The sequence below is a fragment of the Thamnophis elegans genome, chromosome 5, assembly GCF_009769535.1.
Source record: "Thamnophis elegans isolate rThaEle1 chromosome 5, rThaEle1.pri, whole genome shotgun sequence".
Classification (NCBI taxonomy): domain Eukaryota; kingdom Metazoa; phylum Chordata; class Lepidosauria; order Squamata; family Colubridae; genus Thamnophis; species Thamnophis elegans.
Window position 1 is genome coordinate 98715034 of NC_045545.1, and position 26460 is coordinate 98741493.

At 47.2% G+C, this 26460-nt stretch overlaps 1 protein-coding gene across 2 annotated transcripts; it reads left to right on the top strand.

Moving 5' to 3' along the window:
* LOC116509037 (microtubule-associated protein RP/EB family member 1-like) lies at positions 1-24366 on the top strand. Of its 2 annotated transcripts, none has more exons than XM_032217925.1 (6): positions 1-66; positions 5799-5922; positions 10828-10973; positions 16427-16634; positions 21394-21512; positions 24079-24366. In XM_032217925.1, exons 2-6 carry the CDS (start codon positions 5802-5804, stop codon positions 24349-24351), a joined length of 867 nt encoding a protein of 288 aa, XP_032073816.1. In that variant the 5' UTR covers positions 1-66; positions 5799-5801; the 3' UTR covers positions 24352-24366. The 2 variants fall into 2 exon arrangements, with proteins under 2 accessions (XP_032073816.1, XP_032073815.1); XM_032217924.1 differs by lacking the exon at positions 1-66 and adding an exon at positions 152-438.
* The last annotated feature ends 2094 nt before the right edge of the window (positions 24367-26460 follow it).

The window sequence follows — 26460 nt, forward strand, 5'->3', positions numbered from 1 at the left end:
GGCCGATATGAGGGCAGGACGGGTCTGAGGGGCGGCCAGGGTTAACATTAATAATAGTTTACAATCGTAATACTTTATATTTCATTTAATAAATAACATTTTTAAATTTTTGAATAAGCGAATAAATAGAGCGGAAGTCTACATATATTAAAGCAGCTACGGCCGAGTCAACATTGAACGAGGCCTAAAGAAGCTGGAAGCCGCCTCCTCAAAGAGAGGGGGCGTGGCCTATAGGGGAGGCGTGCCCTGTGGGGAGGGGCGTCGCCTCAGCCGCAAGGCGGGGCTCTTAGCAACGGCGGCAGCCCGAGCCCCGCCCTCCTCGCTCCTTCCGCTTCCGTTTTTCAGCGCGGGTTGACGTCAGTGCGCCTGCCGGCCTGCGCGTGACGTCAGATCCCGGGCGAGGCGGGCGGGGCCGGGCGGAACGGCGGAGCCGCTGAGGTAACGGGAGGCGAGGCGGGCGAGGCAAGGCGGGAGGCCTCAAAAAACCGAGGCGGTGGCTCTCCGCTCGCTCCCTTCCCCTTCCCCCGCCTCGGCCTAGGCGGAGGGCTAAGGGGGGGGGGCGGTCCCATGCCAGTTGCGCCCCCCCCTCTTAGCCTCGTGGGGGGAGAAAGAGGGGCGGTTGGGGGAGGGGGGCGGGGGGGGAAGGGTCGTGGCTCCTCTACCCGGCAGGGATTCCCGTAACTAACCCGGTTAGTGGGCCTGGTGGGGGGGGGGTTGAAAAGGATGGGGAGGGCCCGCCACCCGTCCCCCCCCCGCGCCCCATAAGGTGCCTGCCCTCCTTATGGGTTGGGGTCTAAAGCGCCCCCCCACCCTACGCCCTGCTTTTGAGGAGGGGTCTGCTCCCCTCCTCCCCCCCCTCCTCAGGCCCTGCTATTCCTCCTTTTGGGGGGTGGGGGTGGGGTCCTTCCGTGGGGGTGGGGAAAGGGGGCTTCCCTGCACCTAAGTTACCTCCATGGGGTGTGTGGGGGTCACCCAGAGCCCCTTCACCATGGGGGAGCGGGGGGGGGGCTCCTTCAGGCTGCCCTGCCTGCAGAAAAGGGTGGGGAGGGGTGGGGGTGGGGGGAAGGTGCTGCTTTTTTCTTATTTTATTTTCTTATATTTTCTTATATTATATATCCACTCTGCCTTTGAGAGAATTGTTCTGGGCACGTGTGCAGAGACCTCTCTTCTTTAAAAGGCGCGGGGGGGGGGGGAAAGGTTTTTTTTCTGTTTTATTTGTTTCCATTCTTAAAATTTCCACCCTCCCTTTCAGGGCATGTGCAGAATCCTTTCTGCTTTGTAGGTGGGGGGTGGGGTGGGGTGGGGTGGGCTTTTTTTTCTGTTTTGTTTCATTCATAAAATGGCCACTTTGCCTTTTAGGGAGTTGCTCTTGGGCATGTGCAGAGAGCCCTTGCTGCTTTGGAGGGTGGGGGTTGTTGTTGGGCTGAGGCTGCTTTTTTCTTTTCTTTTCTGACTTGTTTTTAATTTATTTATTTTTTAGTCTTAAATTCCCACCATGTCTTGAGGCATGTGCAGAGTCCTCCCTCCTGGTTGGGGGGGGGGGGGAGGAAGGGAAACAACTGCCTTTTTTTTCTTCAGAGTGTTCTTAAATTTCCACTTTGCCTTTTTCTCTGACTTGCTCCAGCCATGTGCAAAGAGTCCTTCCTGCTGGTGGGGGGGGGGGGAACTGTTTTATTCTTAAATTTCCACCTCTGCCTTTCAATGACTGCTCTGGGCATGTGCAGAGTTCTCCCTCCTCCAGTCGTTGCCCCCCCCTTTCCCTAATCCCAGTGAGAGAGAATGCCTGGCTCCCCAAACTCAGCTTATATGTAGGATTTATTTATTATATTCCATATTTATTAAATTCCATTTATTTTTTCTTCATTTTGGGGGGGGGCATTTTTACACCGCCCATCTCTCCTAAGGGACTCTCTGAATCCTCCTTGATACTGCTGAGAGAGAGAGCCCATATTCCTAATTCCCAGTTTGTGCTCCCAAACTCTGGGTCCCACCTTAAGTCTTAACGGCAGAAAAGGTCTTCCATTTCAGAAGCAGGAAAGCTGGCTCCCCCTGGAAATTGCTGAGTTTGGTTTCCATTTTTTCCCCCCCTCACCGCCCCGGCTGGGAGGGAGCCGTTATCCGGCAGCATTTGCAGGACCGCAGTTATATACCCTGTGGTGTGCCTCCCTCTCCTCTAATCTCCTTGCGCAAGGACTTTTATTTATCTGTTGCTATTTATAATAAAATTTATGTACTGCCATCTCAAGGTTTTTGGGGCGGCTCTAGGAATATCAACGGGTTCCCCTAGACTCCGTAACAGGCATCCTAAAACTGCTCCAGTCGCCAGAATGGGAATCTTTCAAATCCTCCCTGTGCTCTTCTGCAGAGGTTTTTCAAATTCAGCAACTTCAATATCCAGAATTCCCATGCTTGAACAAAAGAGGGGTGGGGTGGGGGTTGGACTAAAAAAACCTCCAAGGTCCCTTCCATATCTCTTATTCTGTTACCCGCTGAATTGAAGGCCACAGTCTTCAAGCGGCTGTGAAAAACACCCCGCTGAAGCCTTTTTCTTAATATTAATTTTTCACATATCTGAACCGCTCATCTCCCTTTACTCTAGCTGGCTGGGGAAGTCCACAGGACTTAAAAGTCGCCAAGGTCGAGAAACACTCTGCTCTACAGTAAAGTATTACAATATAAAAACATACAGGTAGCCCTCGACTTACGACCACATTGGAGGCCAAAATTTCTGATGCTCAGCGAGACAGCGGTTCAGCCGATTTTGTCCCACTTTTCTTGCCACCATTGTTAAGTGAATCACTGCAGCTGTTAAGTGAGCCATGTGGTGGTTAAGGGAACCTGGCTTCCCCATTCACTTGGCGTGTCAGAAAGTTGTAAAAGGGGGATATCATGTGACCCCTGGGATGCTGCAGCTGTCATAAATATGAATCAGATGCCAAGTGTCTTCAGTTTTGATCACTTGACCAGCATTGCAACCGTCATAGGTGTGAAAACCCAAGTCACTTTTTTTCAGTGCCGTTGTAACTTTGAATGGTCACTAAATGAACTATCATAAGTCAAGGTCCACCTGTATTAAAAAAAAAAAGGCAAGGATGATACAACAATGTTCAAGCTAATTAAAATTTCAAGGGAGGGCTTTCAGGATACTAAACAGCCCCTGGAATGGAATAGAATAGAATAGACAGAGTTGGAAGGGGCCTTGGCCGTCTTCTAGTCCAACCCCCTGCTTAGGCAGGAAACCCTACGCCATTCCAGACACATGGCTATCCAACATCTTCTTAAAAACTTCTAGTGTTTGGAGAATTCACAACTTCTGGAGGCAAGTTTCAATTGTCAGGAAATTCCTCCTTAGTTCTAAGTTGCTTCTCTCCTTGTTTAGTTTCCACCCATTGCTTCTTGTTCTGCCCTCAGGTGCCTTGGAGAATAGCTTGACTCCTCCTTCTTTGTGGCAACCCCTGAGATATTGGAACATTGCTATCATGTCTCCCCTGGTCCTTCTCTTCATTAAACTAGACATACCCAGTTCCTGCAACCGTTCTTCATATGTTTTAGCCTCCAGTCCTCTAATACTCTGTTGCTCTTCTCTGCACTCTTTCTCCACATCTTTTCTACATCATGGTGACCAAAACTGAATGCCGTATTCCAAGTGTGGCCTTCCCAAGGCCTTATAAAGTGATTTTAGCCCTTCATGTGATCTTGATTCTCTCCCTCTGTTGATGCAGCCTAGAACTGTGTTGGCTTTTTTGGCAGCTGCTGCACACGGCTGGCTCCTATTTAAACGGTTGTCCACTAGGACTCCAAGATCCCTTTCACAGTTGCTACTGTTGAGCAAGGCACCACCTATGTTGTACCTGTGCATTTCATTTTTCTTGCCTAAATGCCTGCTTCTCTGAGCTTTCCATCCTGAGGGTTTTCATACCTTTCCCAGAAGGCCAGGAGAGTTGGGGCCTGGCCCACCTTTGGGGAGGGGGAGGTGATACTGCCCAGGGCAGGGGCAACAGCAGAGAAGGCGCTCTTTCCTGGACCCTTGCCAATTGGAGATGTTTAGTTGATGGGCTCTGCAGCATGCCTTCCCTCCCTCCCTCCCTCCTTGACCAGGTGGGACAACTTGATGTAATGGGAGGAAGACAGTTCCTAAGTAGCCTGGCCCTTTCCATTCTAATAACAATATCTTCAGCTTCTGCTCCTTGTAGGGTGGTTGATGCTGAAATAATTTCCTTCTCTGGCTTCTGTTTCCAATCATCTCTGTTTGCCAGGGGTCCCTGGTGCTCTCTGGGCTTGGTGATTTTCTTGCAGATATTTTTTTACCCAGCTAAGTAACATCATCAGCGCTAGAAAGGAGTGGAGGTTGGAGGTTGAGGACTGTGGGGTCCTTGGTGCTCCCTGGGCTTGGTGCATGTATAAAAACGAGAGCAAATCCCACTGCCTACTATTGGTAGCACTGATGACATTACCTAGCTGGGTAGTGAAACGTCTGCAAGAACACCACCAAGCTCAGAGAGCGCCAAGGACCCCTCATTTCAACCCTGAGCTTCAAATATTTTCCTCAATCTCTGTTATTAGCCAACATTGCTTCCTTCAATTTGATCTTCATGCCTTCCACTGTGTGGAATCTTTCCTTCTCAAGACCCAAACTTCCATCCTATAATACCTTCAACTGCCTTCAACTATCTCTGACCCCCATTAATTTTCCTTTTCCCTCCCCGTTAACTAAGTTCCTAGTCCTTTGGGTCTAAGGGTGTTAAATCCATTTGTCAGTTCCTCTGTGTGTGTGTGTGTGTGAAAAGACCTCAATGAGCAAATCACTTATCAGACCCCATATCCCTCATAACAGAAAAGTGAATCACCTGCTAATGAGGCTGTTTTCCTCGTCTTTTCTTGTAGGCCATTATGCCTGTGTGTGTGTGTAAAATAGCAATAGCACTTAGAATTATCCACTGCTTCACAGAGCTTCCCAGCCCCCTCTAAGCAGTTTACAGAGTCATCCTCTTTCCCCCAACAATCTGGGTCCTCATTTTACCCACCTCGGAAGGACGGAAGGCTGAGTCAACCTGGAGCCAGTCAGGATCGAACTCCTGGCAGTTGGCAGAGTCAGCCTTCAATGCTGCATTCTAACCACTACTCCATGACTGTCCCTTCTTTCCTTCCTTCCTTCTTTCCTTCCATCCATCCATCCTTCCATCCTGCCTGCCTGCCTGCCTACCTACCTACCTACCTACCTACCTACCTACCTACCTACCTACCTAATAGACTTATATGCTGCTTCATAATGCTTTACAGCCGTCTCTAAGTGGTTTACAGTGTCAACGGCCCCCAACAACCCGGGTCCTCTAAATATAAATATGATTGTCTATAGATAGATAGATAGATAGATAGATAGATAGATAGATAGATAGATAGATAGATAGATAGTATACGTGTGTGTGTATATACACACACACACACTTTTTTTGGCATCCTTCAGTCTCAAAAGACTGGTATCGTGCTCTGGAAAGAGGTCCTAATGCAGCATCTGGTGTTTGTGTGTGTCTGTGTGTCATACCCATATATATACATACACACTTGTAGAATGGAGTAAACCTTTTAGCTGAACGTCTGCTGGCAGAGGGGGAATTCTGGGAATTGAGAATTAAAGTCCACCTTCACTTCTCTTGAGCTACCCTCTCTCTGGCAAAGTGAGCTTAATTAAGAGAGCGCCCTAAATGGACGGTGACTCAGATGATTGTCTAGAGACAGCTGTGGCTCCGAACTACTCCTGAGTAAAACCGTCTCCTTTCTCGATCAATTTTTTTCTTTAGAAAATGGCCGTGAACGTGTACTCCACCTCTGTGACGAGTGATAACCTAAGCCGCCATGACATGCTCGCCTGGATCAACGAGTCGTTACAACTAACTTTAACCAAGATAGAGCAACTCTGTTCAGGTAAGAAGACCCCCACCCCCACCCCCCCTTGAGATCGGAAGACCCTCCTCCGTTCCATGCCTTCGCTCATCACTGTTCCTCCTTTTCAGCAGTTGGGAAGGGAAATGGGCCCACTCTGGTGGGAAGTTGCTTGCCTTCTGCCTTAAGTGTACATTTGTTTTATCAAACTTGGATCTATCCAGTTCACCAAAGTACTGCCTTTGTATCATTGGCTCAGTCTTCTTGAAATTTCCACTTTATTTATCTATCTATCTATCTATCTATCTATCTATCTATCTATCTATCTATCTATCTATCTATCTATCTATCTATCTATCTATCTATCTATCTATCTGACTTCTATACCGCTTCATAGGGCTTTCAGCCCTCTCTAAGCGGTTTACAATTTTTTTTAGCAAATTGAGTCAGCAACTTGTCCCCACAGTCCAGGTCCTCATTTCACCCACCTCGGAAGGATGGAAGGCTGAGTCAACCCTGAGCCTGGTGAGATTTGAACTGCAGAACTGCAGTCAGCTGAAGTGGCCTGCAGTACTGCACCCTAACCACTGCGCCACCTCGGCTCTATGAATAACAGAATTATTTGAATGTTTTGAATGCTTACTAGGCCTTCCTAGGGAGTAGAAGGAGATTCTACCTGTACCACTTTTTTGGGTGTGTGTGTGTGTACCTTAAGTGTGTCTTTAACTTTCTGTGCAGTTGTGTGCTTTAAATGTCTCATTTGGGCAAAATGGTGGAGAGCTGAATAGCAATAGCCCTTAGACTTATATACTGCTTCACAAGTTGCTTTATTGCCCTCTCTAAGCTGTTTCCAGAGTCAGCCGCTTGTCCCCAACAATCTGGGTCCTCATTTTACTGGCCGTGGAAAGATGGAAGGCTGAGTCAACCCTTGAGCCAGTCAGGATCGAACCCCTGACTGAGAACCCCAGTTTGTCTGCAATACTTTTAATTAGAATAACAGAGTTGGAAGAGAGGTCTTAACAACCACATGAATAGAACAGAACAGAATAGAATGGAATAACAGAGTGGGAAGGGACCTTGGAGGGCTTCTAGTCCAACCCCCTGCTTCTGCAGGAAACCCTGTACGATCCCAGACAGATGGCTCTCCAATCTCTTCTTCAAAGCCTCCAGCGTTGGAGCGTTCACAACTTCTGGTGGCAGGCTGTTCCACTGGTCGATTGTTCTGGCTGTCAGAAAATTTCTCCTTAATTCCAGGTTGCTTCTCTCCTTGATTAGTTTCCATCTGTTGCTTCTTGCTTTCTGGTGCTTTGGAAAATAGGTTGGAAACCCCCCCCCCTTCCTCTTTGTGGCAGCCCCTCCAATACTGGACGACTGGTATCCTGTGCCCCCACCCTTGTCCTTTTTTTTTCTCTAGACTGGCCATACCCAATTCCTGCAACCGTTCTTCGTATGTTTTAGCTTTCAATCTCCCTAAACATCTTTGTTGCTCTTCTCTGCGCTTCTCATTTCCGTCCTGTATCTGAATATTTGGAAACTCTTTATAAAACAGAGCCTCGGACTGCGCAGAAGGGAAGGCTGTGGGAGTTGTTGTTTTGCACTGGTCCCAGTGGAAGGGCGCCAGTGTTTGTCCTACTGAGGGAGCCACCTTCCTTGCGATGAAATCTCGGAGGAAATGAGCCTGCAGTAGCCACAGCAACCTTGCAGGCTTTTTAAGAGCCGAGGTGGCGCAGTGGTTAGGGTGCAGCACTGCAGGCCACTTCAGCTGACTGTTATCTGCAGCTCGACGGTTCAAATCTCACCGGCTCAAGGTTGACTCAGCCTTCCATCCTTCCAAGGTGGGTAAAATGAGGACCCAGATTATTGTTGGGGGTGATATGCTGACTCTGTAAACCGCTTAGAGAGGGCTGGAAGCCCTATGAAGCGGTATATAAGTCTAACTGCTATTGCTATTAAATCTACTGTTTTAAAATACAATGCAGAAAGGATTGCAGGTTGTCCTCGACTTACGACCACAATTGAGCTTAAGCAAAACGATTGTTAAATGGGTTTTGCCCCATTTTACAACCTTTCTTGCCACACCCGCTAAGCGAATCCCTGCAGTTGTTAACGACACGGTCGTTAAGCGAATCTGGCTTCTCCCTCGGCCTTGCTTTTCGGGAGATCGCAAAAGGGGATCACGTGACCCCAGGGCACTGTGACCGCCATAAATATGAGTCAGTTGTCAATCGTCTAAATCAGTGTTTCTCAACCTTGGCAACTTGAAGATGTCCGGACTTCAACTCCCAGAATTCCCCAGCCAGCATTCGCTGGCTGGGGAATTCTGGGAGTTGAAGTCCGGACATCTTCAAGTTGCCAAGGTTGAGAAACACTGGTCTAAATTTTGATCATATGACCACGGGGATGCTGCAGTGGTTATAGGTGTGAAAAACGGTCATAAGTCACTTTTCCCAGTGCCGTTGTTAACTTCAGACGGTCACTAAATGAACGGTTGTAAGTCAAAGACACTAGTCCTAAAAGAAAAAAAAATCAGTTTTAGGTTCACCGTAAGCAGCTTCTGCACTGCAACACGAATCGGACCCCAAATATTTCTTTGCTTTATCACAAGCCTGCCCAAAAGTTAACATTCCCAACGGTGAATGGTCACTAAATGGATGGTTGTAGGTCAAGGACTCCCTGCAATCCATAGGAGTGCGCCAACTGTGTTGCCTTGAACTCTTTTGAGCCCTTCACTTTCAGGGAAGGTGTCTGTGGAGATTCTCGGTCATCCAGGTCAGGATTGCCCCAAAGATGCTTTTTCCAGCTGGACTTTCTAGGTTTTTCCTGGAAGACTTTTTGCTTCTCATCCCAGAAGCTTCTTCAGTTCCACCTGAATGGTGGCGGACACAAGGATTTATATTCCTTGCGGTCCTCTGGTCGTTAGTCCTCTCTCTGAGGGCTTATATGTGCCCTCAGGGTGCCCTGTATCAGCGTTCAAATGGGTGTGCACCTCCTTGGAACTTCACTTTTCAATGAATAGCAGTTAGCAATAGCAGTTAGACTTATATACCGCTTCATAGGGCTTTCAGCCCCCTCTAAGCGGTTTACAGAGTCAGCATATCGCCCCCAACATCAATCCGGGTCCTCATTTTACCCACCTTGGAAGGATGGAAGGCTGAGTCAACCCTGAGCCGGTGAGATTAGAACCGCTGAACTGCAGATAACAGTCAGCTGAAGTGGCCTGCAGTACTGCACCCTAACCACTGCGCCACCTCGGCTCTACCTCTCCCTCATTGTGAAACTGGTGTTTCGAGTTCCACGCTTACTATTTCAAGCGTTTTGAAAGTGTTTAAGCTGAAAACTCTTCCAACACACTCTCAAAACAGCCTGATTTGCAAAATAAGATGTGGAGATTCTAGAAAGAGTGCAGAGAAGAGCAACCAGGATAATTAGGGGACTGGAGGCTAAAACATAGGAAGAATGGTTGCAGGAAATGGGTAGGTCTAGTTTAATGAAAAGAAGGATCAGGGGAGACAGGAGAGCATCTTCCAATATTTGAGGGACTGCCCCAGAGAGAAGGAAAGGGGTCAAGCTATTCTCCAAAGCACCCAAAGGCCAGACAAGGAATCATGGAATGAAACTGGAAATAAGGAGGAACTTTCTGACAATGAAAACAATCAACCCATGGAAGAGAAGTTCCCTTCGGAAGTTGTGGGAGCTTCATCCCTGGAGGCTTCCAAGAAGAGACTGGGCTGCCATCGATCAGAAATGGTGTCGGGTCTCCTGCTTGGCTTGGGGGAGGGGGGGTTGGACTAGATGACCTCCAAAGTCCTTTCCAATTCTGTTATTCAATCTTTCTCAGAGCCCTTTCTGGTTCCTTTCAGCCGTTAAAACTTGAGTGACCAGATCCCTGATGTGCCGTTGTAATCCGCTTCCTTTTAATTACTCATCTCACCTAACCCCTTGCAGAAGGCCAAGACCTGACATGTGCTGTCCTTCGACTTATAACCTGAATTGAGCCCCAAAATTTCTGTACAGGTAGTCCTCGAATTACGACCACAATTGGTCCCAAAATTTCCAGAGCTAAGTAACAGAATCATTCAATGAGTTTTGCTCCATTTTAGATGTAGATGTAACTGGGAAAAGATGGTCCTTCAAATAACTGGGAGGAAGCCACGTTGGAGAAGGCCCTTCTTCTTGGTCCCACCAGATGGACATCCTTAAGTGAGGGGAGCTCCCACTTTGGGTGTGGGTCCCATAACATACTTTGTCTCCCCACTCTCTGGAGGTTGGATAGATGTAACTAGGAAAGGATTGTCATTGTAGATATATTCATGAACTGGAATAGGGCTTAGTAACTGGGTCAGCCAATGAGGACTGTTTGGAAACTGAAGCAGCATTTACTTGTATGAGCAACAAGGAGACAGCAAGGAGCCTGGGCGTGGCTTAGCTGTTCTGTACTAAAGCTCTGAGTCTGTGCTGGGCTTTAAACTAGTCTGCTGCTCTGAACTGAAACTAAAACTGCAACTCCTCTCCTCTGCTTGTGTTTTGCTTGTGTTACGTTGGAAAACCTGCTTTTTGGTATTGTATATTTACTTCATGTGTTTGATATATAAATTGAAGTTAATGAATCCGGCTGAATCAGTCTGCTTTCTGGATTTGATTGCCTGCAACAAACTCAGCCCTTCAAATAACCTTCAACTGGCTCCTTCCCTGCTGTGTGGAGAGTAAGGCAGATAAAAGAATGGCGTCTCTTCTCCTCCAGATTCTCTCCCACCCCACTGTTTGAATCCAGTTCCTCCCACGGATTTCTCCTGCCACGCAGCCTCCCACAGGAAACAGGATTGGCAGCCACCAAGGAAGTCAGAGATTCTGGTCTTTTGCCCTAAATACCTTTGCTAGGATCCGATGTTCACCAGAATGTTTCTCTCTCTCTCTCCCTCCCTCCCTCCCTCTCTCTCTCTTGGCCAGGTGCTGCGTATTGTCAGTTTATGGACATGCTATTCCCAGGTTCCGTCACGCTCAAGAAAGTGAAATTCCAAGCAAAGCTGGAGCACGAATACATCCAGAATTACAAGGTCCTACAAGCAGGTTTTAAGCGAATGGGTGTGGACAAAGTAAGCGCTTCAGAACTTTTCAGGGAATGCTGGCAGCTTGGGGGAACTGGCATAATTGGTTCTTTCGGCTGCGGCCTAAGACGTTCACATTGGTTTATTTTGAATATTTATTCATTCATTTATTTTGAATATCTGTCAGAGGCTAGCATTCCCCCATTCTCAGTTTTCAAATTAATACTTAGTGGCTCAGCCGCTGTGCTTGTCGATCAGAAGGTCGGCTGTTCTGCGGTTCGAATCCCTAGCGCCGCGTAACGGAGTGAGCTCCCATTACTTGTCCCAGCTTCTGCCAACCTAGCAGTTTGAAAGCACGTAAAAAAATGCAAGTAGAAAAATAGGGACCACCTTTGGTGGGAAGGGAACAGCGTTCCGTGCGCCTTCGGGGTTGAGTCATGCCGGCCACATGACCACCGAGACGTCTTCGGACAGCGCTGGCTCTTCGGCTTTGAAACTGAGATGAGCACCGCCCCCTAGAGTCGCGAACAACTAGCACATACCGTATATACTCGAGTATAGGCCGACCCGAATATAAGCCGAGGCACCTAATTTTACCACAAAAAACTGGAAAAGTTATTGACTCGAGTATAAGCCTAGGGTGGGAAATGCAGCAGCTACCGGTAAATTTCAAAAATAAAAATAGATACCAATAATGTCTTTGAATATTTATTTCAAAGAAAAACAGTAAACTAGCGGTGTATTCAATGAAATACTTCACTCACCTCATGATGCTGATGTCCCGCTGTGATGATGATGTCCCGTGCAGCTGCGGGAGCGATGTCCCGCCTCCTATGACACACGGCACAGTGATTCCTATCATTGGATCACTGTACCAGAGGAGGTGGGACATCGCTATGTGGCTGCTTGCCATAACAAGGAGGAGGTGGGACATCGTTGCAGAGCGGCAGGAGGGGGAGGAAGGGGAATCGTAAGACAGCCCTGCATTACATTAGAACGTGAGGAGGGGGGATGGTGCGGTGCGCGCTGCGCGGCAAACTGACACAGAGGGAGGGGAAACTCACAGGGGCACTGGGCCATTCACGAGTGTCACACAGCGGCATGGCCCCGCCCCTTTTTCTCCTCCATTTCGGGCAAATTTTTCACTGACTCGAGTATAAGCCGAGGCGGCTTTTTTCAGCCCAAAAAGTGGGCTGAAAAACTAGGCTTATACTCGAGTATATACAGTATGTGCGAGGGGAACCTTTACCTTAATACTGGAATGGTTTTCCCCCCCAGTCTTGTTCAACTTAAACCAGATATATTTCTTTCGACAAAACGGGAATCGTTTTTCAGCTTTATGATCTACCTTTTCCAGGAAAAGCAGCACCTGGTATTTTTGTTTTTTTAACATTGTGTAGCTGAGGTGTAATCACCTGTATTGCTCAATATAATAAGGTGGGATTTTTATTTTATGAAGTAGGAAAGTATTTTTCTTGTCAAGTTGCAGTTTGTGCCATATATGCCTGCAGTGACTTGTGGCTCAAAACCAGAGAAGTTAAAAAGGTCCTGACTTTTTTTTCCTTTTGGAGGTTTTAATCTTTGTCAAGATATGACTAATAATAAATCTCATGAAAGACTTTTCTATTCCCAGATACTTTGTGCCTGAGTTAAGAGCTTCTGCTTGGCTAATCTCCTTTTCTGTGGAAAGATACTCATCTGAATTTTCAAAAGGTTTATAGCATGTCGATTTAAATTCAGCAGCATTCATCCGTGCTTGCCTCCTTTTAAAATTTTAAATCTCATGTACTCTTTTTATATTCTCATGTTTTATTGTACAACACCTACAGCAGGGGTCCCCAACCGTGGCAACTTTAAGACTTGTGGACTGGAACTCCCAGAATTCTCCAGCCAGGCTGGCTGGAGAATTCTGGGAGTTCCAGTCCACAAGTCTTAAAAGTGGCCAAGGTTGGAGATTCCTGGCCTAGAGAAGTCCCTCTTTGCGTGATTCAAAAATGTGAAACGCAAGTCCAGAGTTAAATTGTGGGAGTAAAAGAATGCTTATATTTTGCTGCACTGGAATTACTGGAAAGGCAGAAGGAATGTGGGTTTTCATATGCTAATTTCCCCATGAATAGTTTTGACTCGCTGCTGTCTTTCACATGCAAATTGGATTTGGGATTTCTGTAAGTCCGCTGCAGCCTTTCTCAAACACTGGAAGATGGGCAGAGTTCAACTCCCAGAATTCCCCCAGCCAGGATCTTAGAATTGCCACGGTTGAGCGAATGCTGGCTGGGGAATTCTGGGAGTTGAAGTCCCAACATCTTCAAGTTGCCAAGGTTGAGAAACACTGCCCTAAACCATTTCAGACAAATGGTTGTCCAATTTCTACCCCATCCTCTGTATTTGGGGGAAGGACCACACACACACAAAAACCCACAATCCAGGCACTGTGTACATTCCAAGGTTTGCCCAAACTTCCTGTTACCTAATTCAATCTTCAATTGCTACAAACTTCCTTAGAAGCGAGAAAGCTAATCTTGGCATTTGCTCAGCCCAAGGTCTTGCAATCCACTGCTATTTAGAAACACAGACGTTTTTTTGTAACATCTAGCCTACAAAAACTTCCTCGGAGAAGGTGAAAGCACGCATACTCTTTTCTTGGGTGCAAATAAAAGTGTCTTCCCTGTTACAGGCTTGGGGTGTTATTATTCCTACAAAGCGAAACAGCTAGAAATGGTTTGCTTTTATTTATTTATTTTGGTAAAAGAAATTCATGTTACCCTGGTTTAGGGTTTCCTGCCTAAGCAGGGGGTTGGACTAGAAGACCTCCAAGGTCCCTTCCAACTCCGTCATTCTGTTCAGTGTCTGAATTATTTCCAATATTTTGACACCTTGGGAAATGAAGAAGCAGATCATCTAAAGAAAATTGCAGGACGAAAGAGGTGGAAGAAGCCTTAAAATGGCTGAAGTTAAGAAATACGGGTTCCATTGAGTTTCCACCGTGTGATCTGGCCTAATACCAAGGTCAATCAATCAGTATAGAGCTGGAGCGGACCCTGGAGGTCATCTAATCCAACCCCCTGCTGAAGCAGGAAACCTTATGCCATTCTATACTAATGTCTGGCCAGTCTCTTAAAAACTTCCAGTGATGGAGTATTTACAACTTCTGGAGGCGAGTTGTTTCACCGATTAATTGTTCTGACTGTCAGGAAATTCCTCCTTAATTCCAGGTTGCTTCTCTCCTTGATTAGTTTCCATCCATCGCTGCTTCTCCTGCCTTCTCCTGACTAAACCATCATCCTACATTTTCTTGGCTAACCACATGCCAGGGTCCTGAGGGAAGAAATGCAATTTGATCTTTCAGTGGCGTGTTGTAAAAAATCCTTTTTTTTTCTGGAGGAATATATAATTTCCAAATCATTCAAAGATATAAATCTACTCTGTTCTGCTTTGGGGAGACCTCCCCGTCTCCCTCTCTCTCTGGCTAAGGGCGGGGGTGGGGGTGGTGGGCTAGAAGCCCTCCTAGGTCCCTTCCAGCCCCATAATTCTGTGTCTCTTTCTATCCCACTTAGAAAAGGGTCAGGGAAGGACAGCGAAGATGATGGGAGAATTAAGAACTAAGCTGTGGGAAGAGAGATTAAAAGGTTTAAGAGTCCGTTACCTCAACCCAAGAGAGATGGGATGGCAGTCTTAAATGTTGTCAAGGAATTCAAACAGAATTTCAGAACGTTCTTTAGGATCCTATCCTGCGCGGCATAGGACAATGAATTTAAGAACCAGGAAGCTATAGGCAGTCCTTGACTTATGACCACATTTAGAATAGAATAGAATAGCAGAGTGGGAAGGGACCTTGGAGGTCTTCTAGTCCAACCCCCTGCCTAGGCAGGAAACCCTATACCGTTCCAGACAAATGGCTATCCAACATCTTCTTAAAGACTTCCGGTGTTGGGGCATTCACAACTTCTGGAGGGAACTTCTGTTCCACTGATTAATTGTTCTAACTGTTAGGAAATTTCTCCTCAGTTCTAAGTTGCTTCTCTCCTTGATTAGTTTCCACCCATTGCTTCTTGTTCTACCCTCAGGTGCTTTGGAGAATAGCTTGACTCCCTCTTCTTTGGGGCAACCCCTGAGATACTGGAAGACTGCTATCATGTCTCCCCTGGTCCTTCTTTTCATTAAACTAGACATACCCAGTTCCTGCAACCGTTCTTCATCTGTTTTATCCTCCAGCCCCCTAATCCTCTTTGTTGCTCTTCTCTGCAATCTTTCCAGAGTCTCCACATCTTTTTTACATCCAAAACTGGATGCCGTATTCCAAGGGTGGCCTTATAAAATGGCATCAACCCTTCACGTGATCTTGATTCTCTCCCTCTGTTGATGCAGCCTAGGACTGTGTTGGCTTTTTTGGCAGCTGCTGCCCACGGCTGGCTCCTATTTAAATGGTTCTCCACTAGGACTCCAAGATCCCTCTCACAGTTACTACTGTAGAGCAAGGCACCACCTATACTGTACCTGTGCATTTCGTTTTTCTTGCCTAAATGTAGAACCTGACTCTTTTCACCATTGAATTTCAGCCCAATGAAACCCAAAATCACCCCCACCCCCCCGAGATTTCAGCAGGGTTTGACCAGACATCTGTCCACATGTTTTGATTTGGACTCCTGCCCTGAGCTGGGTGGGTGGGTGCTGGAAGGGCTCCAACATTCACTTCCCACTCTTAAGATTTTATGAATTACAATCATTTGGCCATATGAATAGTCTTCTGTAAAGCTTTTGTTGATGCTTAAGTTTTAAATAATAAGATCTGGAAATAAAAACAAAACACCGACTTTTAAATGTTTTGTGCTTCACTTCAAAAGTGTAACTTAAACATCACAATCACCCTTTTTTTTTTGCAGTTTTCTATATGTGTGTATGGGTGAAAACCCTCAAATATTCTGGGATGTTTTAAAAACCTTCATCCCTGTGGTTTGGGACCAGCTCCTGGTGCCAGGTTTACAAAGCTATTTTAGTTCGGAAACGAAGTAACCCCTAACTCCCGTTTCTGCACGAACCAAGGAATTTTCTGTAGTCTTCAAAAAGGACCCTGCCTATTACGGTTATAATTCCTGACAGTTGTCAGTTTTACGACCTTTCTTTCTGGCCGTTGCTAAATAGACCAGTGTGGTTTTTGTCATGGTGTGCTTTTGCTGCAAACCTGATTTAAATGCCAGGGGTTTTTTTTTGCATTCGTAAAAATGCAAAATTGTGTCATAAAACCGAGACACATGACTGCAGGACGCTGCAAATGGAACATAGATGTGGTCCAACGTGCGTCACAGGTCTGAGGGGGAGACCGTAAGACCTTTGAATTTTAGGTCACAGGGATTCTCCCAGGTACTTCCGTCAAGAGTTTCAAATGGTCGCTAAGTGGCTGGTCGCAAGTCGAGGACTACCTGTTTTGTTTTTAGGAACCTCTCTGCTAGAATTCTGGAATGCATTTCTCGCCCGGGCTAAACATCTTTATCCTCTCTCCTCAGATAATACCTGTGGACAAATTAGTGAAAGGAAAATTCCAAGACAATTTCGAATTTGTTCAGTGGTTCAAGAAATTCTTTGATGCCAATTATGACGGAAAGGACTACGACCCTGTGGCAGCTCGGCAAGGCCAGGAGACGTGCCCCGTCCCCACTCTGGTGGTCCCAATGCTGAACAAACCTAAGAAGAACCTCGGCTCCGGTGGCACAGGTAAGAGAGAGACTTTGCGCCAGGCACTGTGGGCGCCTGGAAGTTCTAGTGCTCTGCCCTGGGCCAGCTCTGTTCTTTGGGGATGATGGGACAAGCAGTCCCAATGTCAGGGTTCCAAATAGCATCCAAAAGTAAATCGGAGTCCGAGGCAAAGTATTGCTCAAAGTTCCCATTGATGAAGAGAGCCACGTTGGCACATCTGGGGAAACCCGAATCTGAAAGCTTCCCGGTTTTCCCCACCCAGTTGAAAGTTCAAGATTTTGTCCCCCACTCCCCACCTTACACCCACCAGTCCATCCCATGGCCCAATCTCCCACTGCCACGCTGGCAGTTCCATCTGGTTCCGGTCAGGTGCAGAGGTGCAAAGACAAAGGATGACCTTGGTTTTCTAGAAAGAATGTTGTTATGGCTACATATCATCTCACTCTGTATATTCCCCCTCCCGTTTCCCACCATAGAGAAAGCCTAGCAGAATAATAGAAAGTGAGGCAGGCCTGAGACCCAAAAGGAAAGATGGCTGCAGGCCTGACACCCCAACATCCGGGGAGGCCCAGGAAGGGAACATCCCTGTTGCCATAGGCAGCATCTCAGGCTTTCTTTGTGCCGTGGCATGTGTTTGGTGGTGTCGCCTGCCAGATTTATAAGAGCCGAGGTGGCGCAGTGGTTAAATGCAGCACTGCAGGCTACTTCAGCTGTCTGCAGTTCGGCTGTTCAAATCTCACCGGCTCAGGGTTGACTCAGCCTTCCATCCTTCCGAGGTGGGTGAAATGAGGACCCGGATTGTTGTTGGGGGAGATATGCTGACTCTGTAAACCGCTTAGAGAGGGCTGAAAGCCCTATGAAGAGGTATATAAGTCTTTTTTTTTTTTTAACTGCTATTGCTATTTGAAGCGACACGTGGCAAAATGTGCAAGTTTATCCTGACAGAGGTGAGGAGGTGATTTGATTGAAAGGCCACATCTGTTAGACTTGCCACCGCTGAAGCCTCCACGAAGAAATGATCCTCGGCTCCTTTTGTTGGAGAAGATGTACCCCATTTCCCTGAAAATAATATCATGAAAATGAGCCCCAGCATTTTCTTTACGTGTGTGCCGAATATAAGCCATGCCCCCCAAAATAAGCCCCACTTAAGAGCCGGCACAGCTGCCCACCCACCCATTCCGTTCGGATGCTGGCGTTGCCCGAGGCAGTGGTGGAGGTGCCCCATGCGCCCTGCAAATGGCTTACCTCAGGGCCCAGCCATCCACGCCGGACACCAGCAGCCATGTGCAGCAGAAACCCAAGTGAGCCCTGAGCCACATCTCCTGCTTGCTGGTGGCAACAACGGAGCAGGAGGCCGAGTGGTGCGTTGGTGCTGTGGCCGCATGAGGTCAGGGCATGGATGGGCCCGGCTGTGGGGGCCCCCGAGGTCAACCAGTGCGGGGCATGTGGGGCAGCTCCAGCCCAGCCGTGCGACGGCAGCACTAGAACTCCGCATGGACTCTGGCCCTATGGAATCAGCTACCCCCAGGGATCTGGACCCTCCCCACTCTCATGGCCTTCCGTAAAGCTATTAAAACCTGGCTTTTCCGGCAGGCCTGGGGCTGTTGACCTCTTGATTGAGGTCCAGCCCCGCTTAGACTGGGTGCATGTTGTGTTTTTGTTTTTTTTTAATCTGCTGTGTTATTTGTTTTTAATCTTTCTTAATATTTTTATTTCGGTAAGCCGCCCGGACTCCTCCGGGATTGGGTGGCCTATAAATTTAATAAATAATAGACTCCTGAGCTCTGCCCCGAGAAAGCAGAAGTCTCCCTCCAGGACATGGGGAAAAATAAGACAACACCACCACCACCACCCCTAGAAATAAGATCTAGTGCAGTGTTTCTCAACCTTGGCAACTTGAAGATGTCCGGACCTCAACTCCCAGAATTCCCCAGCCAGCGAATGCTGGGTTGAGGTCCGGACATCTTCAAGTTGCCAAGGTTGAGAAACACTGCTCTAGTGTTTATTTTGGAGCCCAAAAGAAAATAAGATCCGGTTTTATTTTCGGGGAAACACGGGTAGTTTTATCCGAAGTCCAAGCGTATTACAGTATAACACAGAATTGAGCGTGTGCCATGATCCCAAAATTCAACTCCGTTACCTGCCTCCTGTCACTCCCCCCCCCCCGCCTCCCAATGCCCAGTCAGGTTCAAGCAAGATGCCACTTCAGGCATAGCTTGGTATGCAGCTGCCGCCTTCCCCCAGCTGAGTGACCTTGAAGCCCTGCCTTGGGGAGAGAGAGAGCGAGCGGTTACTTTCGCTTCCCCGTTCTCCCTCCCATCAGCCCACCATTGTTCATCGGAGGAATCTTACAATTAAGACACCAAGAGAAGAGAATATTTGTATATTTGAGTCTGGCGTCCTTGGATCTCTCTGAGCTTGGAAGTTATCTTGCAGATGTTTTATGACCCAGTTAGATAACATCATTTGTACTAGAAGGGAGTGGGGTTAGTGAAGGAGGGGGAGGAGGAGGAAGAGAGGGATAGGAGAGAGGATGAGGGAGGAAGATGAGGTGTATAAGGAGGAGTGGTAAGGGGAGAGAGGAGAAGGAGAAAGGAAGGGGAAATAGAGTAGAAAATGATGGAGGGAAGACAGGATGTAGAAGAGTCGGAAGTAGAGGAGAGAAGAAGATAGGAAGAGAGGGATAGGAGAGAGGGTGAGGGGGAGATGAGGTGTACAAGGAGGAGTGGTAAGGGGAGAGGGGAGAAGGAGAAAGGAAAGGGAAATAGAATAGTATGGAAGAGTAAATACACCAATGAGAGGAAGAATGGGAAACAGAGGAGAGACGAAAGATAGGAAGAGAGGGATAGGAGAGAGGGTAAGGGGGGAAGATGAGGATGAGGATAAGGAGGAGTGGAATGTAGAGAGAGGAGAAGGAGAAAGGAAGGGGAAGTAGAGTAGGAAAGGATGATGGAGGGAAGAAAGGAGGTAGGAGAGAGGTAGAAGAAAGAGGTGTATGGAGAGCAGAAGAGCTAATAATGGGTTTTTATCTTTCTGGGCGTTGATGACAAGAGGAATTGATGTAATTACTACTTAATACAATAGGATACTGGCTATGTAATAGTATACATGTGGTTATATGTTATGAAAGTGGAAATAAAAATATGTTTATACAGAAAAAAGAAATAAAGAAAAAAAAATAAAGGAAGTTTTCTTGCAGATGCTGACCCAGCTGGGTAACATCATTTGTACTAGAAGGGGTTAGTGAAGGAGGGGGAGGAGGAGGAGGGCTTGCAGGGTCCTTGGTGCTCTCTGAGCTGGGAAGTTTCCTTGCAGGCGTCTCATTACACAACTAGGTAACGTCATCGTTACCTAGTCATCGTTACCATCGGCCAGCCAGTGTCGGCTGGCAACCACAAGGAGGAGGGCCTTCTCAGCAGTGGCCCCGACCCTTTGGAACGAGCTCCCCGTAGAGATTCGTACCCTCTCCACCGTCCAAGCCTTCCGCACAGCCTTGAAGAACTGGCTCGCCCGTCAGGCCTGGGGATAAGGATCCCTACCCCGCCCGAATGTTGTATGCATGTTGCCCATTATTTTATTATGTGTTGTTGTCTCAATGTTGTATTTCCCCCTTCCCTGGTTTTCTGTGAGCCGCCCTGAGTCCCCTCAGGGAAAAGGGCGGCCTACAAATGCAAATAAAACCAAAACCAAAACCAATCAGTGGGAGAAGATACATGGGGTTGGCTCTTTGTTGATAAACCTGTGGCTTGTCAGTGGGGGAGTGGTCTTGTTTGTTCCTTAACATCAAGATTGACACTAGACCCAACAATCAAGCTGTGCAGTCCTTTCACAATCTAGCCAGTGCAGCCTTCTTCAAAGGCGGGGCGCTTGTGGAGCCTTGCCCGATGAGCAGTGAGAATATTGCTGCTGAACAAAACTCCGCACCGGAGACACGAAGGGCATCCGGCCATCCAACACTCTGCTAGCGCCGTTCAGTTGCCCAGGCTCCACCCTGCAAGAGATTATGGGGGTCATTAAAAGACGACTACGGTGACGATCCGAGATCTTGTAATTGCGAAGGGCTTTTGTGTTTGTGCGCCCCAGTTAGAAGAAAACTTCTCTTTTTGTAGATAACAGTTTTGTGGGAACTTCGGAGCTGAAGGCGGCGAGAGCCGAGTCTCCCCTTTCCTTAAAGAAAACAGCTGCAATCGGTACTAAGTGGGTGGGAGGAGCAACACCTGCCTTTCTCTCTCTCTCTCTCTCTCTCTCTCTCTGTGTGTGTGTGTCTGTGTCTGTGTCTGTGTCTCTCTCTGTCTTTCTCTGTCTCTCTCTTTCTCTCTGTGTCTCTCTCTGTCTCTGTCTGCCTCTGTCTCTCTCTCTCTCTCTGTGTCTCTGTCTCTCTCTGTCTCTCTCTCTGTCTCTCTCTCTCTGTCTCTCTCTCTCTGTCTCTCTCTGTCTCTCTCTCTCTGTCTCTCTCTGTCTCTCTCTCTGTCTCTCTCTCTCTCTGTCTCTCTCTCTCTGTCTCTGTCTCTCTCTCTCTGTCTCTCTCTGTCTCTCTCTCTCTCTCTCTCTCTCTGTCTCTCTCGCTGTCTTTCTGTCTCTGTCTCTCTCTCTCTGTGTCTCTCTCTCTCTCTGTCTCTCTCTCTCACCTCCTCCTCCTCCTCCTTCCCTTTTGGGCTCTTTTGTAGCACGCACCAGGTTGCACGCTTCGGGTGTCGTTCACTTTGGTTGGCAGTGGTGCCGAGGCCCTGCGCCCCACTGCAGAGCATGGCTAACGCGCTTCCTCTCTCTTTCGCAGCCCCAACGAGGCCCATGGTTGCACAGCGGACAACGGTAGCGAATAAACCTGGGCCTCCCATGATCAAAAAGGCTCCTGGGGGAATCGGAGAGGACGAATCGGCCGAATTGATACAGCAGGTGGGTTTCGGGGAGTGGGTCAGCAGCGATAAATCGGATTTAAACAGGTTAACAGAGTTTGGAGGGACCTTGGAGGTCATCTAGCCCAACCCCTCCCAAGCAAAGAGCCGTGTTGGCGAACCTTTCCGGCACTTGAGTGCCGAAACAGGATTGTGCGCAAGTGCCGGAAACTGGAAGAGCAGCCGCTTAGTGTGCCAGAAAGATGATCTTCCAGTTTTCGGTGCTTGCATGTCCATTGGCCTTTTGGTTTCTGGTGCGCGCATGTGTGTGTGAAAATCAGGTGGCCGGTGCGCATGCGAGCGCCGGAAACTGGAAGATCATCTTTCTGGCTTGCTCATGCGCACTTAGCAGCTGCTCTTCCAGTTTCTGGCACACGCACGCTTGAAGACCTTCTGGCTGGCACGCCGGAACCCAATCGAGCAACGTCTCACTTGGCTGGAGAGATGGCTCTACGTGCCCCTTCCAGCCCCCCATGCCATAGGTTCTCTATCACGGCCCCATAGCGTTCCTGACCGATGTGAGTCCAGTCTCCTCTTGAAGGCCTCCAGGGACGAAGCTCCCACAACCTCCGAAGGCAGCTTCTCTTCCACGGGTGGATTGTGATGTGGGCAGCTGTGATGTTTCCTGATGGGAAATGTCGAACCCCTTCATGCTGGATTTAAACCACACGGGTCTCCAAAGGGGTCCAAGGGGGGGGGGAATGTCTGTTAGCCCCTCTTGGACTTCCGTCAGGGGCGAGGAATGAGAAGCACACGGTGAGTTGATTGACCTCGAAGTCATGATCCGTTTGGGACTGGGCCGTCCAAACAGCAGATGACCATGGCCACACAGCTCCACCTATGCAAGTGATGAGCATTCACGCTCCCAGGTCAAGCTCCATTTGTGCGAGCATTTGCCGCTTATGGAAATGGAGTGCGTCCTTACATGGGTCCCTGACCCACACAAACACACAGAGGGGGAGAGAGAGAGAGCGGGAGGGAAGGAGAGAGATAGAGGGAGAGAGGTAGAGAGAGATCTCTTCCCTCCCCCCTTGCCTGCACTCTGCGCCACCAGGGCTCAGAGAAAGGAAGAAGAAAGGAGAAGAAGGAAGGAAAATGTTTCAGTTGCAATAGCACTTATATACCACTTCACAGTGCTTAAAAGTACTCTTAAGTGGTTTTACAGTCAGCATATCACCTCCAACCATCTGGGTCCTCATTTTATTGACCTTGGAAGGATGGAAGGCGGAGTTGATCTTGAGCTGGTCGGGATTGAACTACTGGCAGTGAGCAGAGTCAGCCTGCAAACCTGCATTCTAACAACTGGGAGGGAGGGAGGAGGGGAAGTATTTCAATAGCAATCTATATATATATATGAAAGCCAAATAATAAATATATACAATTACTTTATTGTCATTGTATGTATACCCATACAACGAAATTCACATAACACCCGGAGACCAGGCCCAAAACACATGACAATCCCCAAACACCCCCCCACCCACCCACCAAAATTTCCCCACCCCTAAACCACCCAAGCATCCACACAACAGACCAAGTCCTGCTGTCCAACAGCTCACTAATGGTGGCCCTTCAGTTCATTGTTGAGTGCAATTATAGCTGTGGGATAAACACCACTCACTCACCACGAAATCTCCAGAGACGAAGAGCCTACAAACTTGAAATTCGGCAGGTATGTTCCTCTTGGCTTCTAGGTGCCGGCTCAAAAGGATTTTTCCAAAATGACCACCAGATCATCAGTATTTCTTACGCAGTATTATTTTAACACGCGTCGATGCTAAGGAGATAGACACTCTACTCCCCCTCCCCACCTGAAAGGGACTCTGTTCCAACTGCCAGTTGTCATATGGGCGTGGCCAGCGCGTGAGTCATCCAGCCTGCAGGAGGGAGGGAAGGAAGGAAGGAAGGAAGGAAGGAAGGAAGGAAAGTGTTTCAATAGCATTTATGTACCGCTTCACAGTGCTTTGCAGTACAGTATAGGTCAGTGATGACGAATCTTTTCAGCACTGAGTACCGAAACCAGAATGTGCATGCATGCCCATGCTTGAAGCACCGGAAATCTGAAGACCAGCTGGCTGACACATGCCTGTTCTTTGGCTGTTTTTCAGACCATTTTGAAGCCTTTTTTTGGGCCACAAATGGCCAGATAATGTTCTCAAAACAGCGCAAAAATGGCCTAAAAACGACCTAAAACCAGCCTAAAATGGGCCAAAAAACCAGCCTGAAAAAGGCCTGAAATCAGCACGAAAAACAGCCCGAAAATGGCCCAAAAAATGGCCCCAAAATGGGCTGAAAAACAGCCTGTTTTATGGGCCGTTTTCAGGGCCTTTTCCGGTGCTCCGGCATCTGTGAAGAGCAGTTGGCAATGGCACACATGCCCGTAGAGAGGGCTCTGTGTGCCACCTCTGGCACGCATGCCATAGGTTCGCCATCACGGGTATAGGTGATGAGTCGAATTGCTGGCAGTGAGCAGAGTCAGCCTGCAATGCTGCGTTCCCCCCCCCCCCCCCTGCGCCCCCAGCGTAACTTTGTACTCCTTTGTTCTCACACGAACTCTTCTTTGTCAGATCAATGCGTTAAAGATGACCGTGGAAGACTTAGAAAAGGAACGAGATTTCTACTTCGGGAAACTGAGGAACATCGAGCTGATCTGCCAGGAGAACGAAGGCGAAAGTGATCCGGTCCTCCAGAGAATCGTGGAAATCCTTTATGCTACAGATGTAAGTAGGTGGGATCTGGCAGGGGGCGGTCCCTGTTTTGGGCTGGGGGTATCACTATTTATGGGGCCGGCTGTTCCTTCTGCGCACCGTTTTCCCAGGAGGTTCACCTGCACGGATTGAATTGCATTGAATGGACTAACCTGCTTGGTCATTTCCCCCGTACTCAATGGCTCACATTGAAATGGAATTCTGATGCACCTCTCTCAGAAGAGAGAAAACACACACACACACACATACACACACACACATACACACACACACACACACATACACACACACATACACACACACAGAGTCACCATCCCAAACATGATGATAATGGTAATGTCCCAAAGAGGCTTTTTACATGAGGCCACTGGACTTTCTTGTTTTTTCTTTGAAGACGTTTTCGCTTTTCATCCGAGAAGCTTCTTCAGCTCTGACTAGATGGAGGGGAAGGGAAGGATTTATATTCCTTGCAGACAGCTGGTCATTTGCATCCTTTTAGAGGGTCATTGAGGCCACTTGGAGGTTCATCTCTGTCCTCAGGGTCACCTGAGTGGTGCAAATGGTTCCTGTAGTCTGCAATTTTTCCTCTGGAAATCCATTCCTGCTCCCACCCCCATTCCAAGGGTCTTCATCCCAAATTGTGTAGCTAAAAGTCTGTAGAGATTCTCCGACATCCAGGAGTAGGAATGGATTTTCAGAGAAAAAGATTGCAGAATGCAGGATCCATTTGCATCACTCAAGTGATCCTGAGGACACAGATAAAACCTCCAAGTGGCCTTAATGACCCTCAGAAAGGGTGCAAATGACCATCTGTCTGCAAGGAATATAAATCCATTGGCTGAGAATCTCTACAGAATAATGATAATGATAATTATGATTACAGTAATAACAATTATAACAGCACCAGGAGAACTGAGGAAGGTTCTTGAATGAAAAGCGAAACGTTTTCAAGGAAAAAAGAAATCCAAGAAAGTCCAGTTGCCTTTTGGGACAAAAAGCACCTTTGTGATTTTTGGTTTGCTCCTAATAGAAGCCCTACCCCTCCAAAATAAGCCCCAGTTGAGAGAGCCAGCCAGCCAGACGCATTTAGTACCGTATTTCCTTGAAAATAAGACCTAACTGGAAAATAACCCCCTAATGCGTCAAATTTTTTTAAAAGAAGAAATTAATATAAGACCTGGTCTTATTTTCGGGGAGAAACACAGATAGCAGAGTTGTAAGGGACCTTGGAGGTCTTGTAGTCCAACCCCTGGCTCAAGCAGAAGACCCTCTACCACTCCAGACAAGTGGCCCTCCAATGACTTCTTAAAATCCTCCCGTGATGAAGCATCCATAATTTTTTATTCTGTTCTGTACCTGTTCTATTCTATTCTATTTCGTATTCTATTCTATTCCATATTCTATTCTATTCCATTCCATATTCCATATCTATTATTCTATTCTATTCTATTTCATATTCTATTCTATTTCATATTCTATTCTATTCTATTTCATATTCTATTCTATTCCATTCCATGTTCCATATCTATTATTCTATTCTATTCTATTCTATTTCATATTCTATTCTATTCTATTCTTTCATATTCTGTTCTATTCCATTCCATGTTCCATATCTATTATTCTATTCTATTTTATTCTATTCCATTCCATATTCCATATCTAGAATATCTAGAATAGAATTATTCTATTCTATTCTATTTCATATTCTATTCTATTTCATATTCTATTCTATTCCATTCCATGTTCCATATCTATTATTCTATTCTATTTTATTCTATTCCATTCCATATTCCATATCTAGAATATCTATCTAGAATAGAATTATTCTATTCTATTCTATTTCATATTCTATTCTATTCTATTTCATATTCTATTCCATTCCATGTTCCATATCTACTATTCTATTCTATATTCTATTCTATATTCCATTCCATTCTATTCTAAACTCTCCCATTCCATTCCATATTCTATTCCATATTCCATATCTACTCCATGTCTATTCTATTCCATTCTGTTCCTATTCCTATTCTATATCCTATTCTATATCTTATCCGCTATCCCTGTGATGGGGAACCTATGGCGGAAGTGGCACACAGAGCTGTCGCCCGTTGCTCTTCTGGGTTCTGGGGCGCCCGCCAGCTGCTCTTCACATGCGCAGGAGTGCCAGAAACTGGAAGCGCAACCGCCCGGTGCGTTTGCACATGTTGGGAAGATGACCTTCCAGTTTCCAGCCTGTGCATG